At 40.9% G+C, this 19,789-nt stretch overlaps 1 protein-coding gene across 7 annotated transcripts in view; it reads right to left on the reverse strand.

Moving 5' to 3' along the window:
* Positions 1-744: 744 nt before the first annotated feature.
* Positions 745-19,789, reverse strand: part of PPFIA3 (PTPRF interacting protein alpha 3) — a 136,385-nt gene continuing 117,340 nt past the window's right edge. For all 7 annotated transcript variants that reach the window (XM_073570947.1, XM_073570952.1, XM_073570951.1 and 4 more), the window contains 5 exons: positions 18,702-18,877; positions 16,719-16,787; positions 13,897-14,068; positions 12,773-12,846; positions 745-10,705 (listed from right to left, as the gene is read on the reverse strand). In XM_073570947.1, coding sequence (XP_073427048.1) covers positions 12,788-12,846; positions 13,897-14,068; positions 16,719-16,787; positions 18,702-18,877 — 476 coding nt within the window. In that variant the 3' untranslated portion in view covers positions 745-10,705; positions 12,773-12,787. The remainder of the gene's footprint in view (positions 10,706-12,772; positions 12,847-13,896; positions 14,069-16,718; positions 16,788-18,701; positions 18,878-19,789) is intronic.

Here is a 19,789-nt window from a genome sequence, read left to right on the forward strand (position 1 = left end):
TTATCAGCAGGAGATTATCACAAAAGGTCTAGTTGTCTTGTGCCAGCCCGGCCAGCTAATCTGTGCGACCCCGCCTCCTCCACTGATTGGCAGCTTCTTGTGTACACTGTGAGTAAGCTACCAATCAGGGGTGCGGGCGGGGCTATACCCAGCTCCGTATTCTGACCACTGATGCAATTCTGTTTTCTCAGCTGTTGATGTATCAAAACTGCAGCAAGAAGCTCAGTAAGTAACACATCGCTGGAATCAGGGTCTCTGCCCCTACATCATACTGCTGATTCCATAGTAAAAACTTTGTGCCAGGTCCATTATGTGTGTGTGTATATATATATATATATATATATATATATATATATATATTGAATATACCGAAGTTTTAGTCCACAAGATAATATAGTCTGGCACTTCAAATCCATATATCACAAAAAACACTTTTCGGACTTATATGTCCAACCAGCCGAAAATATGAAGAGATCCAGATCCTTTTAACCTTTCAAGTAATAAAATATGGTTTTTAATACTTCTTCTGGATCTCTTCATATTTTCGGCTGGTTTGACACAAGTCCGAAAAGTGTTTTTTGTGAGATATATATATATATATATATATATATATATATATATATATATTAAATTGCCATTGCGTAAATAGATACCTAACACCTTACAGAATAATAATGGTATCAATTATCTTATTTCCCCCCCAAAACAAATTATTATTGTGCAAATATTTAATTACCCACAATCCACTGAGAATGCATTTATTGCAACTGAACTTTAGAAGAATTATGAAATTTAAAAAAAATGAAGCCAAAAAAGTAAATAGACCAGACAATGAGAAATTTATCACGACGTCTTGTTAAACATTTTTTTTTCCAGCACGTCATTCATACATAGTTTAATATTTTCAAGTTGCAAGACATTTGGTAGAATGAAAATTACTAAAAAAAAATATATTTGTAAAATAAAAAGTTAAATGAACCTTCTTCCACCGTTAAAAAAAAATATAAACATCTTTTGTCACAATCTTGCCTTGCAACCACTGTTCGTTTTTTTCTTTTTTTTTATATAGAAATATTTTAACCATGCACAAAAAAAGGGAAAAAAAAACCCAAAACCATTCCAATATCATTTACACATATCAACACGACGTAAGATATACAAATAAATACAGCATCTATTATACAACTGGCGGCACCCCCCATGCCCTGCGGGAAGGGGCAACATTCCACAAGAATAACTTGACTGCAATTATACAGAATCCCCACATTTCCCTCCCTCCCACCCTCATATTTTCCAGGTCTATGAAAAAGAATGAATGAATGGGGGCACCTAGAATTTAGGAGGCGCTTTTGTTTTTTTATTTTTTTTTTCTGCATTTTTATTTTTTTTATAATAAAAGATATAGGGGCAGGTGTTAAAGGGGGAGGAATGTGAGAAGCCAGCACCTATACAACAGCATTGCAGTGCATCTCTGTACCAGACTTTAATTGCGTGAATTGTGATGGCAGCAAGCGGCAGAGGAGGTTTTCGATACGGTAATGATAACGAGTAGGCTGATTACGCTTCTGTACATTATCGATACTTCATTAAGGACTTTTTTAAGCTGCCAGGCTTGAGCTATTGCAAACCACTTCTTTTTTTCCCCAAAATAAATATTTTTGAGTTACAGCATTCACTAAAAGGACAATGACACAGAAGACAGATAAACGGTTAAATATTACTCAGTGACTGCAGATTGAAAAGCAATCTGATGCCAATTTCAACTTAATCTAAACTTTTTTTCCCCTACAAATATAAATGGGTTGTTTGAGATTGGAATTTTTTTTTTGTTTGCAGAAACAGCGCCACCTTTTCCAAGTGACTGTGTGTGGTATTGCAGCTTGATAAAACTAAGCTGCAGTACCAGATGCAACCCATGAGTAAAAATAACATTTTCAGAGCAAAAAAAAAAAAAATCAGCTCATATTTTTCGCTCTAATCCCAGACAACCTTCTAGTCAAATCCGTTGTCTAGGCAGTTTCATGTTGTGGGAGCTAAAACCAGACATTTTAAAGGGCCACTCCACTCAAAACAGGAAAACGCCACCCGAGTCACTCCGAGGGTGCAGTAAGATGGCCGTATAAATCGGAGCGCAATTCTCGGACAGGCGGCTCTCCCTAGCTGAGCGTGACAGCCTTATAGAAACTGTGACGCTCCGGTAAGGAGAGACACGGCGAGTCTGTGCATTGCGACCCATTATTGGACTGATTTGCACGAACATCTGAATGGGCCCTAATTGGAGGCCAGAAAGTCAAGATATGGGGAGCTGTTTGTTAAGGTCCTCACACTGCAAAGCCAGGCAGATCCCACTGACTACAATAGGGTCTGTAGGGTTTCCAGAAAAAAGTAGTGCGTCTGCAACGGTGGCTAAGACACAGCCTTAAAGGGGTTGTCCTATAATGAACATGAATCACCCATCTGGAAGATAAGTGATACATTTATGATTACTGTTCATGAGAATGAGGGTCCCAAATTCCCTTCTGGGACTAGAGCATTAGTGAGCATGTGCGAACACTGTCTGTAGGAGTGGTGCTCGCACATGCTCACTACCATTTTATTTACACAGGTCACTTTCAGACCCCTGTTGTTGGGAGTCAGTGAGGGTTGTTGGATCCCAGCAATTATACATTTATCGTGCCTTTAAGGTGTCAAAATTAATTCTATATTGACCACTTTGCTTCCTCGTGGCTAAGAGGGTCCTACTGTGTGAACTCCAAAACAAACAGCCCCCCTTATATCTTAGCTTTGAAAACCCAAACTATACATTTTCCTTTCAGCAGTTCAACCAGAAAATGAGCCCTCCATGACTACTGCAATGGCCGGTGCTAAAAGAAGACCGCCAAAGTTAGCAAAAGATTGCCAACGTTAGCAAAAGATTGCCAACGTTAGCGAAGGACCACCAAAGTAAGCAAAGGACTGCCAAAGTTAGCAAAGGACTACCGTTAGCAAAAGATTGCCAACGTTAGCGAAGGACCACCAAAGTAAGCAAAGGACTGCCAAAGTTAGCAAAGGACTACCGTTAGCAAAAGATTGCCAACGTTAGCGAAGGACCACCAAAGTAAGCAAAGGACTGCCAAAGTTGGCAAAGGACTACCGTTAGCAAAAGATTGCCAACGTTAGCGAAGGACCACCAAAGTAAGCAAAGGACCGCCAAAGTTAGCAAAGGACTACCGTTAGCAAAAGATCGCCAACGTTAGCAAAATATTGCCAACGTTAGCGAAGGACCACCAAAGTAAGCAAAGGACCGCCAAAGTAAGCAAAGGACCACCGTTAGCAAAAGATTGCAAACGTTAGCGAAGAACCGCCAAAGTTAGCAAAAGACCGTCAACATTAGCATCTTGGAGCCGAAAATGAGTAATCAACAGGAAAATTAATGCTTTATCTTTTTTAATTACACAAAAAAAACATATTTTAGACCCTAAAATAAAAGGATTATCATAGTAAATGTCGTGGAAGCGACTTCACAGACCACGGTAATCCTATGGCATTTTTTTTTTCCCATTAATGAACTTATTTCCCATTTTAAAAAAAAAACAAAACTTTATTTCATATTTTAAGACACAACTATTGTTACTAAAACTGGAATATAGTCCTATATAGATATGTGTAAATGTCCTTTTAACAACCGTCGTATCTACACAATTTATACACAAGAATCATGGTACACACAAACATCTGACCAATGTAAGGCATTTCTACACTCGTTTGTGAAGATACAATCATTTAAAGAGAATATACAAATTTTTTTTAGATTTTTTTTTTCCCCCATGCCACCCTTCCCAAAAACTTTTGGCAGTTGTGTCAAGAATTATAAGTTTTAATTTTGGCCCCACTGCAAAAAGCCCTTATAGATTTTTTTTTTTATCTTTGTCTCGATCTCTGCAAGTTATGTAGCCTAAAGTCGCTCGGACGCAATGCCAGACATTGCCCACAGACAAGGGTGGCGCTATTTGTGGGGAGAGGGTGAAGCAAACAATGGAAAGATAAGATGATTTTAGGAATGGTTGCCTATAGTTATATAAAGTGAGCTGTCAGCCATTTGATATTCTTACTTTACAGTTGAAAAAAGATAAAAATTAAAAAATGACAGCGGAATATGGGACTAAAGGGGAAGTTTTTAAAAAACCAAACACTGTAAAAAAAAAAAATGGAGGAAGTTTCTTACAGGTATAAAATTATGAAATGATATTAGTTCCTGTAGCAACTAAAGTACAATTTTTTTTTTTCGGAAGTAAAAAACGGATCCATGGACTATGCTGAAATGTAATACCAGATGCAACCTATGGACAAAGGTGGCGCTGTTTCTGATGACAAAAAAAGTCAATGAAAAGAGGGTAGGTCAGTACTACTAGTAATTGCAATCAAATTAATGGAGTGACAAAAAAAGACTCCTTTTTTTAATCCTGTACAACTTTATGATATAATCGAAAATAATAGTTCAAGTAAAATAGGAAGCCAACTATAAGGACATTACTTTTAAAGGGATAAAATGACTGTTCAAACAAAGCACGGATGCACAGTGCACCCATGACGTGGCTGAGCTGTTCTTTCCCACCTACTTGTTTTCCCATCTATCTCCGCCCCTCTCTATCCTTTTGATTAGGCTATTAAAGGGAATCTGTCAGCAGGTTTTTAATCCGAAAGCAGTATGATCTAGGGGCAGTGACCCTGATTCCAGCGATGTGTCACTTACTGGGCTGTTTGTTGCTGTTTCAATAAAATCAGTATAGTGATTATCACTACAGGACTAGCTGTCTCGTGCCTCCAAGTTAACTGCTCTGTCCAACCCCGCCCCCAACAATGACTAGCAGCCAATCAGTGGTGTGGTCGGGATTATACAGAGCTCAGCACTCAGAGCTCTGCTAGATCAGAAGTAGAAAAAACTGTGATTGTATCAAAGCACATGAGACAAGCAAGTGACATATCGCTGGAATCATTGACTCTGTCCCTACATCATGGTGCTCTCAGATTACATAGCAAAAACCTGCTGACACATCCCCTTTAAAATTGAAGAACTTGTCCTAAAATTGACTTCTAACCCCTGATTCACAATTTGTGCTTCTTTTACCTCACTTTTGGGTCTTATCATTTTTTTTTTTTTTTTTTTTTGCGCTGATGGATTCTACTCTAAATTTATCATGATAATGTTTGATGAACTTTGTAGAAATTCAAAGATGTTTTTTTTTTGTTTTGGTTTTTTTTTAGGTGCTGGGTAGGGAGGCTCTTTTGTTTATATTGTATAGTAAAATGTGTCGCAGTCCTATAAAATGTCTCCACCTGCATAAAAAAAAAACAAGGTATAATAGGCCGATTTTTTTTAAGTCTTAAAATTAAGAATATAGTGAAAAGCATCTGGAATAGGCTACTAATGCCCACAAACACAAAAAGGAAGCGGCGATAAGGTGCCAAACAGTTAATAAATTAAGTTTAAAAAAATAGAAAGAAATTCACCTCCTGAAAACACAAACGGGATCCCAAATGTTCATATTATGATTATAAACATTGTACAAATCTACTTTTATATGACTGGTGCCACAATCTTCCACTACCAGTCCACTGGTGATAAAAGCTGGGTGTGAAATGGGGCGGGCGGATTGCTCATTTCAATAGCCAATTCATCCTGAACGGGGCAGGCTTACCTATTGACATGAGCAATCAGACAGCCCCTTCACACACTTCTCTGATGACGTGCTGACCTAGGAAATGATTTGATAATAAAAGTATATTAGCAAATGATTTTTATAAATAACATTATGAGGAAATATAAAATATTATTTTCTGGAAATAGTTGTGGTCGTTAATATAGGAAATAATACACTTAGATTGTCTGGGGGGGGGTTAAAGAGAATAGCAGCAATTTCATATTATAGCACTACAGTGGGTAAGGTAACAAATCCATTACAAAAAATAAAAAATGACAAAAAATAAATTAAAAAAACTTGCGCTATTGACGTAACGATAAATGTCCTTTGTAATATGAGCAGTGGTCGAGCCGGGTGGACAACGCCTTTGCGCTATAGAAGGGGCTGAATCTAGTTGTAAGAAGGTTACATCTGCATATTCACTGGATTGGTGCAGCCTGTATTGTGTCTCTATACAGGAGCTGTATACCAAGAATTAAATCATTTACTGCCCTGAAAACTTTAGAAAAAGCTTTCCTGATCTCACAGGACGGGATTTGATCCATCATGGGCACTATATACTGCTCAAAAAAATAAAGGGAACACTTAAACAACAAAATGTAACTCCAAGTCAGTCACACTTTTGTGAAATCAACACTGATTGTGATTCAATTTCTCTTGCTGTTGTGCCAATGGAATAACCAACAGGTAAAAATGATAGGAAGGTCACTAACATCCATGTGTCTGCTCAATAAGAGTGTCTAGTGTTCCCTTTTTTTTTGAGCAGTGTATCTACTGCTGCATAATCCTCACCTATTGCACATTAAAAGGGATCTGTTAGCAAAATGTTACTATTTAATCTGAGAGCAGCAAAATATAGGCGAAGAGATACCAATTCCAGCGATGTGTCACTTACTAGGCTTTGTGTTGTAGTTTGGATACAATCAGTGTTTTATCAGCAGGAGATTATTACTGCAGGACTAGGTCTCACGTGTTCAGCAGTCCAACTAATCTGTATAACCACACCCCCACCACTGATTGGCAGTTTGCTGACAGTGTGCACAGGAAGTTACCAATCAGGGGTGTAGAGGGTTTTTCATCAACTTAAAGTCAAATTTCAAAGTGTTCGAACGCAAATTTCAGGAAATTCCTCTCAAACTTGATCCTCCGCAGAGATTTTTTTCATTTTTTCATACGAGGAAAAGAGACACTATACTGAGAGTAAAAATGGACACTTGGACCAAACACTGATCAAAATCTGATGAAGATCGGTCCCTTTTTTCTTCCCCATTATACAAAGAAAAAAAAAACAGAAGTCCAAATGAGTCCTAACGCTGTTATGGAGAGTCAAATGTCCAAAACACAGAAACTGTAACGTCATATCAAAATCTCAAGGGATCTTTACTGCAAATGATCTGAAATAAACCCAGACATTCTCAAGTGACAAATAATGCAATCCAAACCAGTTTAATCCTCAAACTCTTCCAAAACACAGAGACGCGTGAACACCCAGCACCACCAATACATCCGAAAAAGCTAAAATAACTTTACATATGGGACACGACAGGCATAATAAAAAGGCAAACCGAAATAAAAATATATCATGTACAACATATAATAATATAATTATTTATAATAACATCCCGGAAAAAAAATAAATACACATCTGAGGTTTTTTGTTCTATAGTAAAAACAAACAAAAAAAAAGGAGAATTAGCTTTTAAAACTTGGTGATTCTTGCACTTCAATGTCTGTTACAACATTGGTAGAATTGGTGAAATTCAAAGCGGAGACGTTAATAATCGAGAGAATGTACAAATGGCATCCCCGATTCTATTTTGATTAGCCGGCCTGGCGCGACACCATGGCTGTGGTGTGATGCACATGTGACGACGCACAAAAGAAGAGCCAAGGTAGTTATCAAATAAGAGGTGGTCCAACGGCCACAAATTACTGATGCGGCCGATAGACCAGGTCTTGCGAATCAATTTGCACCAACTCTACTCAGTGGGATGATCATATCTGTATAGGGATTTTCCCCAAATCTAGGAACCCCATAATCTGTATATGACATGCCCTATGCAGATTATGGGGTTCCTATGATACCTAGAAACATAGGATCTTGGTGCCAATTTTGATATATGAAAGTTTCCTTCAATGACGTTAACAAGAGCCATGCAAACGTCTGAGTTTGAACTCTTGGAGCAGGTGTTACCATGACATGGACTCACCTAACGGCAAACTTATGGGAAAACCCCAATCACACCAACGAAGAAATGCCCACTCAGTCATATCTCGTACAAATCTGACAACTAAACCTTAGTTATCAATACAGGAATCCTTTCCATTTCCAGTTCTGCCATAAATTATTTTTTAGACCAATAATAGTTGTGAGCAATCTTTATTACCTATAATAAATATGTAGACATCCTTTGAAAAATTCACCAAAAATTTGTAAAGGTCCAAGAGCCTCAAATTTCTCAACCCAAGGTGTCGACCTTCACATGAATTCTACTTCTTGCTATGCTGAGCCTAAGGGTATGTGCACACGCTGCGGATTCCGCTGCGTTTCCGCAGCGTTTTTGGCCGCTGCGGACCCGCAGCAGTTTTAGCTGCGGTGTACAGTACCATTCAAATGAATGGTAAAAAAAAAACGCTGTGTAGACGTTGCGGAAAAATCCACGCGGATTTGCTGCGGTTTTGAAACCGCAGAAAGAAGTGACATGTCAATTCTTTCTGCGGAATCCGCAGCGGGTTCCTATCTCCACCATTGTGGAGATGGTGAATCCGCAGGACCAAGCCGCAGATAATCCGCAGGTCTTTTGACCTGCGGTTTATCTGCGGTTTTTGCAAAATCCGTGCGGATTAATCCGCAGCGGATTCCGCAGCGTCTGCACACACCCTTAGAGTTAAAGTTTCATGGCTCCTTCATTTAAGCACGGAGACCATGGTCCTCCATTTTCACATCATCGAGTCTATGACATGATGGGTTTCCAATTAAGAGTGAATGACCTCCATGAAGACAACTAGTACATCTGACGGTCAACGTTTCTTTCGCTACCAAAGAGTAAAACTTTTTGGAAACCAAAAAATAAAAACACAAGAAAGGCTCCAAAACATTTCATTGACAAGCAGCTGCCTTTCTGCAACATTTAATGGGTCAGCAAGGCACTTCCCAATACAATATATTCTTCTATAAAAGCATTTGTATAACCTCTCCCAGACGATACCCAACTACGAACCTCTTAGCCAAGTGATGGGCCTAGTGGTTGACCATTTTACTGCTTCCAGTAAAATCTCTTCAGATCTTTTCTAAAATGTATAATTTCTTCTTTCATGGTTGCAGGCTACAGCTTGTAACTAATAAATATAGTAATATGTCCACCACCCACAAATGATGAGGTTCAACCTCATCTGCAATCAGAATTTCATCTCTATTTGGCACAGTCATGACACACACACAAAAAAATAAAAAGACACATGTTTAGGCAGTGACCATAAATGGTCTACTTCCGTTACGGGATATTAGTCGTGGTTCTTTTGCCTTTCGCCCCCTCTCGTGTGAATAGGTCTTCTGATTTGTTACTGTAGACCGTAGAAGAGTATGACATACCTGGTATGAGATAAATACACTGTAACGCAAATTTTTTTGTCGCTCTCCTCCTAAGAACTGAATAATGACTTAAGGCATTTGCCCACTTTGACAGTGACCAAACAGAGCAGTCGTCTTGAAATATTTTCATTGATATGTGTTACATGATACGGGACGGGCGGGGGGTATTAGCAGCAGCCTGTAGGTCTCCAGCTGTTGTAAGAACCCTGGTGACAACAGCTGGAGAACCAGAGATTTTGTAGTGTGCTCTTACGGCGAAACAACCCGTTTGGAAATGGCACCCGGAATAACAAGGGCATTCGTTTCGCAAAAAAAAAAACCTGTAATGTCGCGGATATATCGAGCACTTACACACCCACAAGATAGCATACAAGACGAAAAAACACTCAATGTAACTGGCTCTTAATTTTTTTCAACTGTAAACAAGAATCTGTAGACCTTTCCTCCTCACCCTTCCAAGGAAAAGAAAAACCTAGTAAGGCTACAAGCTTTTTAGATTTTTTGTGGGGTCGGTAGTCCCAGTTTGATGGTCTGAGTACCAAAAGGAAAAACTGCCGAGCTCTTGGGAACACGTGACGGCGGTGCACGCATTGTCTACTTTGTGCAGTGCTATGCTGACTGGCAGTATAAAGTAAAATCGCGAATAAATAAGAATAAATAAAAAAAAAGAAAAATATTTATGACAGTACGATCGAAAATGTTGCCATGCTCTACTGGCAAACTCGTGGCCACAAGACTTGAATGAATTGAAAGAGCCTGGTGATGTTGGGGTGGCATCAGGTCCTCCTGCACCTGCGTCCATCCAGGGACGTTGTCCAAACGTGTTTTTTTATTTTTGAGTCTCGATTCATCTAGGACTCTTTGATATCACAGACCCCGGGTAAAACATGGCTTTGTACTACTGAGTCTTCAGTCAAATTTCAGTATTTCCGAATGGGAACGGACTGCAATCTGCATAGCTCAAGATTAACCCAACCGAAAAACAAAAAATGAAAAGTCTAAGTCACATACCCAACTATTCACCAACTCCCCTTTTTGGTCCCACCCAAGGTTTTCTATCTCAGAATGTTTCTTCTTGACCAAAACCCTCCTCAATGTTAAAAAAAGGGTCTGCAATGACCCACTCAGTGCTTGATGGACTGGAAAAGTATTGAAATAATGAAGATGAGTTTCCAGTGCATGCTTCCTCCTTATTTCCTGGATCCACGGACAGAACATGAGGTCGCCTTAAAAATGTTCTTTGGGGCTTCTCTGTGTCGAGTTCGCTTCTGTATTCACCCCCCTACGTGACACAGCAAGCAGCGTCCAGGTGTGCAGAAAGTGCCTGGGTCGGAGGGGTATGAGAATCAGATTGGTCAAGCCCCTTTGGCGAAGTGATTGAATGTCAAAAATAAAAGTGCCCTCAGTGAACTTATTGCCCTAGTAATGTTACCTGTGGATGAAAATACAGAAAAAATAAATGAAATCAAGGGAATAATTCATATATTTAGGATACCTGATAGTGAATACTACCTCTAGCCATATTCAAAATTGAAGTTGCAAATAACATACTGTTTAAATAGGACCTGTCAAAGTGGACAGTTTTTGTTCTTATTTTAATCTCTGCTGCTCTCCTGAGTATTTTTTTTTTTTAATACGACATATAGTTCCAGAGATGTAGAACTTTTCATTTTGTGAAAATTTTTATGGTCATTGCCAAAGGGGCGTTGCTTGTAGGAGCTTAAAAACACACCCCAGAGGATCCTGTGAACAATGGCCCTGTGGTAAATACCATAAAAAAATTAAAAGGCCCATATCTCTGGAAATGTATTGCAGATTTTAAAAGAAAAAAGAATGGATTAATCAGGGGAACAGCGGGAATAAATTAAGACCGAAAACTAATCACTTTTAAAATCATGTTTCTTTGTTGGAGTGACTTACATACTGTTTTAGCATTGTTTATTTTTTATACATTTAAAAAAAAAAATATATACTATATATATATATATGCCCTAAGCAGCTTCCGGTTGTAACAACTTCCGTCCAGTTGTAACCGGTGACGTCTCCGCACACCTCTTTCCATGTTAGCCCTCAACACACCACTCCTCAACACACACTCCTCTCACCTTTCACCATCTCCACTCACGTCCACTCACTCTTTCACTCCACATACGACCCCTTCTCTCACTCCGTCTCTCATACTCACGCCGTCATCGCCGCTGATCCACGATCCCCGACATCTTCTTCCGCCGGCGCCATCCTGGATCCAGACGTCCTCCACGCCGGCGACATGTTCTTGCGGCGACGTCATCTTGAGTATCGTGAAATCCCGCGATACTCAAGATGGCGTCGCCGCAAGAGCATGTCGACGGCGAGGACGACGTCGGGATCCAAAATGGCGTCGGCGAAAACTAGCGAGATTTCGCCGACGCCATTTTGGATCCCGACGTCGTCCACGCCGGCGACGTGTTCTTCCGGCGACGCCACCTTGAGTATCGCGGGATTTCATGATGGCGCCGGCGGAAGAAGATGTCGGGGATCGTGGAGCAGCGGCGATGACGGCGTGAGTATGAGAGACGGAGTGAGAGAAGGGGGTCGTATGTGGAGTGAAGGAGTGAGTGGACGTGAGTGGAGATGGTGAAAGGTGAGAGGAGTGTGTGTTGAGGAGTGTGTGTGTTGAGGGTTAACATGGCAAGAGGTGTGATGCTATCGCATCCTCCCGATGCGATAGCATCGGGCCATAATCTAGTGTATATATATATATATATATATATATGTGTATGTATATATATATATAGATATAAAATAAACACTGGAAATCTTGCAGTTTTCATACTACTTTAGACTCATAATTCTTGTTCTTCACAAAAGACTTTTCAGAAGTTTCATTATCATCACAGGCAGGATTATAATGTTAGCCAACACCTCTGTATACAGATGGTAACACGGGATTTACCAGTCACAGTAGGTGATATCACAACTGACCGTCCCTTCACAATGACACATTTGCACACACTCATTAGGTGCATCATTAGAAAAGATGTGCATGTGCATTTCCTAAAAATAAAAGATGAAATAGCCCCAGTGACCATTGACCAGCATGTTAAAATTGCAAGTTTTTTTCTAATACAGATTGTAATATGAAAAAAAATAAAAAAAATACTGAAATGTTTTTAAAAATACATTTTTTATATGCCAGCATATAAAAAGGGGCTGTCTGGATGGAACAAACCTCTTAAATATTTAGCAATAGTATGAAGATTACAAGAATAGAAATAATCTCATACTAACACATATCGCTTCAAGACTTCCCAAAATACTAGTTAAATTAGGGAATTGTCGTTCATGCAGATTTGTAAGGAGCTTTTCAGAATGTACAGGAAACTTGGTAAATTCTTAGACATCTATTTGAGGTGCAGGCGATGAAGTTACTTCCGGAACAGGGTCCTCTGCATCACGGTTCTAAGTTAAGACGTTTTTACACCTTCTGAAACACCATCCTCCCTCGCTCACCACTCACCGCATGAAGACGGCATTAACAGGAATAGGTTCTGACTGAGACGTTGTCTGCTCGCTGGCTGCTGGAGGGGCTTCCTGAAAATATAGATGGAACTTATTATAAGATGCAGCCTATGTACACCAAAAAACAACTCCATTATCTGTCCTGCAGACCGGCTCATGAATAACAGATAAGTGATGACTGGTTATCACCAGTTTCAAGGCCCATTGTAATTTCTGAAAAAGGGCCTTTCACTTGGCCAAAAGACATGGGAGTTAAACACTCTGTAAAAATCCCTGAGCTCCCGCCGATTCTGCCGCTGTTTTCAGTTTTGTGCATTGCTCCATTGCAGAGATATTGACAATTGTTTCTTTTGGAGAGCAGTATGTGAAATCTCTGCTTTGCAGTTCAGCTAGGCGTTTCTTCATTGTCTTCTCTTGGGACGTGTGCATTTTTACCCCTCCCTCCTGCCTGCTGCCAATAACAGCTCGGCAGCGGACCTAGCAGTCCCAGACACTGCTTGGCTGTGATTGCAGCATGTGGGAGCGAGGGGTGAAAGCGCATGTCTCCAGCGGAGACTGTAAAAAAACACCCAGTTGGACTACAAAGCAGACCATTCACATACGGTGCTCCAAAAGCAACAAATGTCAATATCTCTGCAATGGAGTGATGCAGAGCAAAGTGGAAAAAGAGCAGCAGAATCAGGGGAGCTTAGGGAATTTTTACATTTTTTTTTTTTAAAAGGCCCTTTTTAACCCCTTCACAAGCTTGGACGTATAAGTACATTCAAGGTTTTTTCCTTGCCTTTTGATGCAGGCTCCGGCGCTGAGTCCACATTTTTCCCTGCACATGACAGCTGATCTGATCAGCTGTCATGTGCATCTAACAGCCACGGATGGATCCGAGATCCACCTGCAGCTGTTAACTAATTAAATGCTGTTGTCAATCTCTGAGAGCTGCATTTAACAAACACTGCCCGAAAGCGCATCACAAGACACACCCTTCGCCACCACTGTCAAGTGATTGCGGGTCACCAATGGGTTGTCATGATAGCAGGGGGTCTGCAGAAGACCCCTGTGCCTGTCATTGTAAACATCCTATGAACATTGCCTGGCATCCTATATCACTTCCCCACATAACGCTACCTTCAGACTGCATCTTCCGTAGCTGCACAGCGGGTGAGGTAATGGAAGAGACAGCGGCAGTTCGGAAGTTTGCCGGCAACATTTCGGCTGAATCTGGACTTACTCCTCGGAGATCCTTCTCACGGAACATTTTTCTCCAAGAGGGAGACCGACTGAAAGTCTTGGCACTGTCCTAAAAGGGAACAAAGCATTGGTCACCAGTGGTCAGCTTAAAGGGTTATATTCTGTCTTCAAGAATAAATAGTGTTGGATAGTGCTTGTAAAAACAAGCAATTTTGCAATTTACTGCTTGTTAAAATATTTAGCCGTTCTTAAGATATTAACACTTTTCTTTTTGGCGCCATCTCGTTGCCTGGGAGACCGACCATCGCTGCTAGACAGCAGAACATGCACAGCGCATATACATTTCTTTTACATTGAGTTTGCAAGAGCTTGTTGTGAGGCTGGTTCAAAATCGCTGAAGAACTCTGCTACCTTTTAATCCTTGTCATTTTTAGCGCAGCGCTTACAAGCTAGACATTAGCGGTGGTCGGTCTCCTAACCAACGAGTTGTAAACAAAGTAGTCTATGAAGAATGGTTGCAAATTTTAACCAGCAGTAAATTGCAAAAGGGCTCGCTTTTACAAGCTCTATCAGAAAATGTCCATGCATGAAAATAGGAATAATCCTTTTAAGGACCCATCTTCACTTACAGGGTGGAAAAAGTCATGTTAAAACAGGTAATCTGTCACAGATTGTGCATTTCTCTAAATGCATTATGAAGCTGTTTTATATATATAGGACAATAAGACAAAACTTTTCCTCTGGATTAATTCTATTAATGGGCAAAGGGAAAAGAAGTTTCTTCTGGATATAATAGGTTAATCCCTGCCGTTCTCCGGCGACATTCAGGGTAATGTCTACAGGGCATAATCTCCATTCTGCTCACTCAAGTCACACGCAATGGGTCACTGTTCAAAGTGTGCTCAGCCAGCCGTGAAAGTGACTCAAAGCGCATCCCCTGCGGGCAGCGCCACCGCGCCGTACACAGGGCCTGGCACATCACCGTGGACAGTCATCCTGCCTGATCCGTCTCCTCATTCCCTGTTTAGATTGTAGGGCCGGTCAAAGAAATCTTCTGTCCCCGTTACAGATCCGGTATGTCTCTGTGTTTTGGCCCATGCACAAATATTTTATTTCAGTAACAGAAACATAGACCGCAGGGTTGTACAGGTAATGCAGCAGACTATATGGGTGGTCCACTCACCAAAAGCAAAGTGTGAGTGTTTTTACGGGCGAGGAACGTACCGAGGACTGTGTTTCCACAACCTATTCGATAAAGAGATGGCCAGCTAGTACCCTACATGAGCCTCACAGCCGGCGAGGGCACAGAGATTGTATTTTTTCAGGAGTGTAAAATACTGCAATTCTCAAAAGTTAAGGGGGCTTCACACATAGCGATATCGCTAGCAATATCGCTAAAGCATCACCGATTTTGTGATGCAGCAGCGATATTGCTACATGTGATACTTACCTCTGAAAGGCCCCCCCGCTGGGCCGTTTCTCGTCGGCGGCTTCCTGCTGGCACCGACGAGCGTCATCATCGCCGCGTCTGACAGGTAATTAACGACCGCTGCTGCGTCGCTGCTGAGATCTGCCTGTTTGGCAGCTCAGTAGCGACCATTTAGCGATGCACCAGCGATCCTGACCGGGTCATATCGTGGTCGGGATCGCTGGTGCATTGCTAAATGTGACGGGGCCCTTATGCTCCATGTAAGTCCTGGTAATGCTGACATTTTATGATAGATAGATATATAGATAATAGATAGATAGATAGATAATAGAAAGATAACAGATAGATAAATAGATAGATGATAGATAATAAATAGAAAGATAGATAAATAGATGATAGATATATAAATAGTAACATAGTAACATAGTTTTGAAGGCTGAAGGAAGACCTTATGTCCATCTAGTTCAGCCTATTTTTAGTGCAGCTGTTCTGCATTGTTGATCCTGGGGAAGGCAAAAAACCCGCAGAGTAGAAGCCAATTTTCTCCATAGGGAAAAAATTCCTTACCCTAAGCTGGGTCAACCATCTACCTATAATATTCTGTTATTCGTAACCTTCTATACTGTTAGAATAGAAATAGATAAATAGATCATAGATAGATAATAGATAGATGGATAGATATGGGATAGATAGATAGATGATGATAGATAGATAATAGATAAATAGATAATAGATAGATAGATAATAGAGAGATAGATAATAGAAAGATAACAGATATGTAGATAATAGATAGATAGATAGATAACAGATATATAGATAATAGATAGATAGATACTGGATAGATAGATAGATAAAAGATACATACTAGATAGATAGATAATAGATAGATAACAGATAGATAATAGATAGATATAGATCGAAAGATAACTGATAGATGGATAGATAACAGATATATAGATAGATAATAGATAGATAATAGATATATAGATGGATAGATAGATAGATAAAAGATACATACTGGATAGATAGATAGATAGATAGATAATAGATAGATAGATAGATAGATAGATAATAGATAGATAGATAGATAATAGATAGATAATAGATAGATAGATAGATAGATAGATAATAGATAGATAGATAGATAATAGATAGATAGATAGATAATAGATAGATAGATAGATAGATAGATAGATGATAGATAGATAGATAGACTGACTTTCCCACCTATGATAACCTAACGTGAGCTCTGACCCTTGGACAGCTTACATACAGTCACAGATTAGCCCCCTGGAATACATTAGACATGGTGGGTTTTGTAGTTGCTGACCTCGTCGAGTCGCCGCTCCGTCCCCATGGTAATGAGATTGCTATACTCCTTTTCCAGCACTTGCCGAGCCTAACAACAAAAGACAACCCATCAGTACAGCCACCTGAGAAAGGAGAGAGGGTTAATAACGCCTGGATAAAGACAACGCTGACAAAGCAGAGACAACAGCGTAGACAGGAGACAAGCCCGGAGACGCTCACTGCATAAATAATAGACCCAGTGGTGTCCAGGTGAAGAGTTCAGACTCCATCCAAAGGACTGATGGAAAGTCCCCAGTGGCTGCCTCCATGGTATGCAGGGACTGATCTTGGAGGAGGAGAGATTGTATCGCTCTTTGTACTAAACCCAATACTACTACAATATTGACCATTATCCCTAATATAAAAAAAAGACATCCATGGAAATAAGAGTACAGGGGTTTATTCATTTTTGTCATGTTTATCTGTTACTGAAAAAACTAGGGGACAACCCAGGAACCCTAAATCTCTCAATCGCACCACATACATCAAAAGCAGCATGTGTGTACGCTCATCAGAGGACCACTTGCTTGCTAAAAAAAATTTTGTTAAATACCTTGTAAAACTCCTTCATCTCCCCTGATTCTGTCACTTTTCTCTGTCTTGCTCTGCATCGCTCCATAAGGCCGAGGTCACACTTGCGTTGAATACGGACGAGTGTTATGCGATAAAACATCGCATAAGGCTAAGTGCACACAGTGCGGATCCTCCCGCGGATTTTTCCACGCAGATTTTATGAAATCCGCAGGTCAAATGACTGCATTTTTCCTGCGGATTTCTTCTTTTTTTTAGTGGTTTTACTGCGGTTTTCCACCTGCGGATTTGTAGAATGAGCAGGTGGAAAACTGCAGCAAAACCGCACAAAAGGAGTGACATGCACTTCTTTTAAATCCGCAGCAATTCCGCACTGATTTTTCTGCACCATCTGCACAACTTTTTTTTTTTCCATTGATTTACATTGTAATGTAAATCACAGTGCGGATCTGCAGCGTTTCTGTGCGGAAAAAAACACTGCGGATCTGCAGCAAATCTGCATCGTGTGCACATAGCCTAACACTTGGACCACTGTTAATGTATGGGGCAGCTCCCATCACCTTTTTTTTCTCGCCTGTATTCTACATGCTGCGATTGTCACTGACACTCGGTTGAGTCTTGGCTCACTTGCACCCATATAAGTCTATGGGTGCAAGTGAGACAGCGCACATCACTCAGATATCATCAGAGTGCTGTGCGATATACGCTGACCACGACAATGGAGGAAATGAAGAAATTAGTTTCTCTGCCTCCTCGCAGCTGTGCTCCGATTCTCTGTGCGAGAGGCTTCGAGCACAGTAGCATGACACTCGGCTCACGCTCACAGTAGAGCAGGAACCGAGGGTCATTAGCATATCGCATCCGATGCCATACGCTAGTGTGACCCCGGTCTTACAGAGATATTCACATTTGGAGCTCAGTATGTGAAATGTCTGCCTGTAGTGCAACTGGGCGTTTTTTCAGATTCCTCTAGGGAAATGTGTACTTACACCCCATCCTCCTAGATACTGCAAATCACAGCTTAGCAACATCTAAAACTGCTACAACAGATGCTGTGCTGTGATTGGCAGCATCTGGGAGGGGTGACACGCCCCCAGCAATGACTCCAAAGAAACATTCAGTTGCACAACAGGCGGAGATTTCACATACTGCGCTTGAAAAACAACAAATGTGAATATCTCTGCAATGGAGTGACGTAGCACAAAATGGAAAAAATGGCAGAATCTGGGGAGCTCAGGGATTTTTTTTATAAGATATTTAAATCAAGCTTTTTGAGTAATTAACAGGTCCTCTTTAAAAATTACCACTTAAAAAATGGACCCCCTAACTATCTGAATCTAACAAATATCTGAGAGGTTAAAAAAGTAAAGCAATAGCAGGAAAATATTTTTCATATAATTTGCCAAAAACACTTGACTAATTTGAGACTGACCTGCGTGTTCTGTGTTGGGATCTGTAGCAGCAGCGCCAGGTCGTTACAGTCGAATGTGTCATCTAATGCAATAAGAGATCCGTGGACTCCGCTCTCATGCAAGTTATTGGCATACTCCTTCAGCCCCAGAGACTGCACCCAGCACATCACCCGTTCATTGGACCAGACCATGACATCTGTGAAAGAAGAGCAAAATATCTAAATAATGAAAATCTACCATTAGTACCATTGGGTCAGCCCCAGACGAAGTCTGCTCCATCTATTTCAAATTACATATTTCCAATTACAGATTTCTAATTACGCTACTCTGAATTAGACTAGAATTGGACTGTTTCGGTTTCTTCTAACGTTCACCCCCATACTTCTCTATTTTGCCCGATCTCCTGTAATCCCCCCACCTAGTAAGGGACTAGTCTTTTCCCCCTCCATCCTCTCTAGCCACCTCACCTTCTCCTCAGAACTGTTCCTCCACATACAATCCTTTTTCTCCAGACACACACGGCCACATCATGTCCTATCCTGCTCGCACCTTCTAATGCTCTGTCTGCTACTCCTCATTGCTGGCGACGTATCTCCAAATCCACACACTCATTTCTAACACCCTGCCACGGTCCTCTACACGTTTTTGCAACCATGATAACCTCATACCTATTCATCCAGCCCCCACTCCTCCGGTCCCCCTACCTGGAGCACTATGGTACGCACGCTCAGTCTGCAATAAACTGTCGTTCATCCATGACCTCTTCATCACCAACAAACTTTCCTTTCTTGGTATCACTGAAACCTGGCTCACCCCCTCTGACTCAGCCTCTCCAGCTGCACTCTCTTATGGCGGATTCCATCTTTCTCACACCCCTCGCCCCGGCAACAAACGTGGTGGAGGAGTTGGCTTGCTCCTCTCCAATAGTTGCTCCTTTACCCCAATTCCTCTACCACCCTCCGCTACTCTTCCCTCATTTGAATTGCTCTCCGTCCGCATCTACTCCCCTTCCAACCTCCAGCTGGCTGTGATCTACCGCCCGCCAGAACTAGCCATCTCCACCTTTCTCGATCACTTCACCACCTGGCTGCTTTACTTCCTCTCTGGT

This window comes from Dendrobates tinctorius, unplaced genomic scaffold (assembly GCF_039654945.1).
Source record: "Dendrobates tinctorius isolate UK_male_01 unplaced genomic scaffold, ASM3965494v1 ptg000028l, whole genome shotgun sequence".
NCBI classification, from domain to species: domain Eukaryota; kingdom Metazoa; phylum Chordata; class Amphibia; order Anura; family Dendrobatidae; genus Dendrobates; species Dendrobates tinctorius.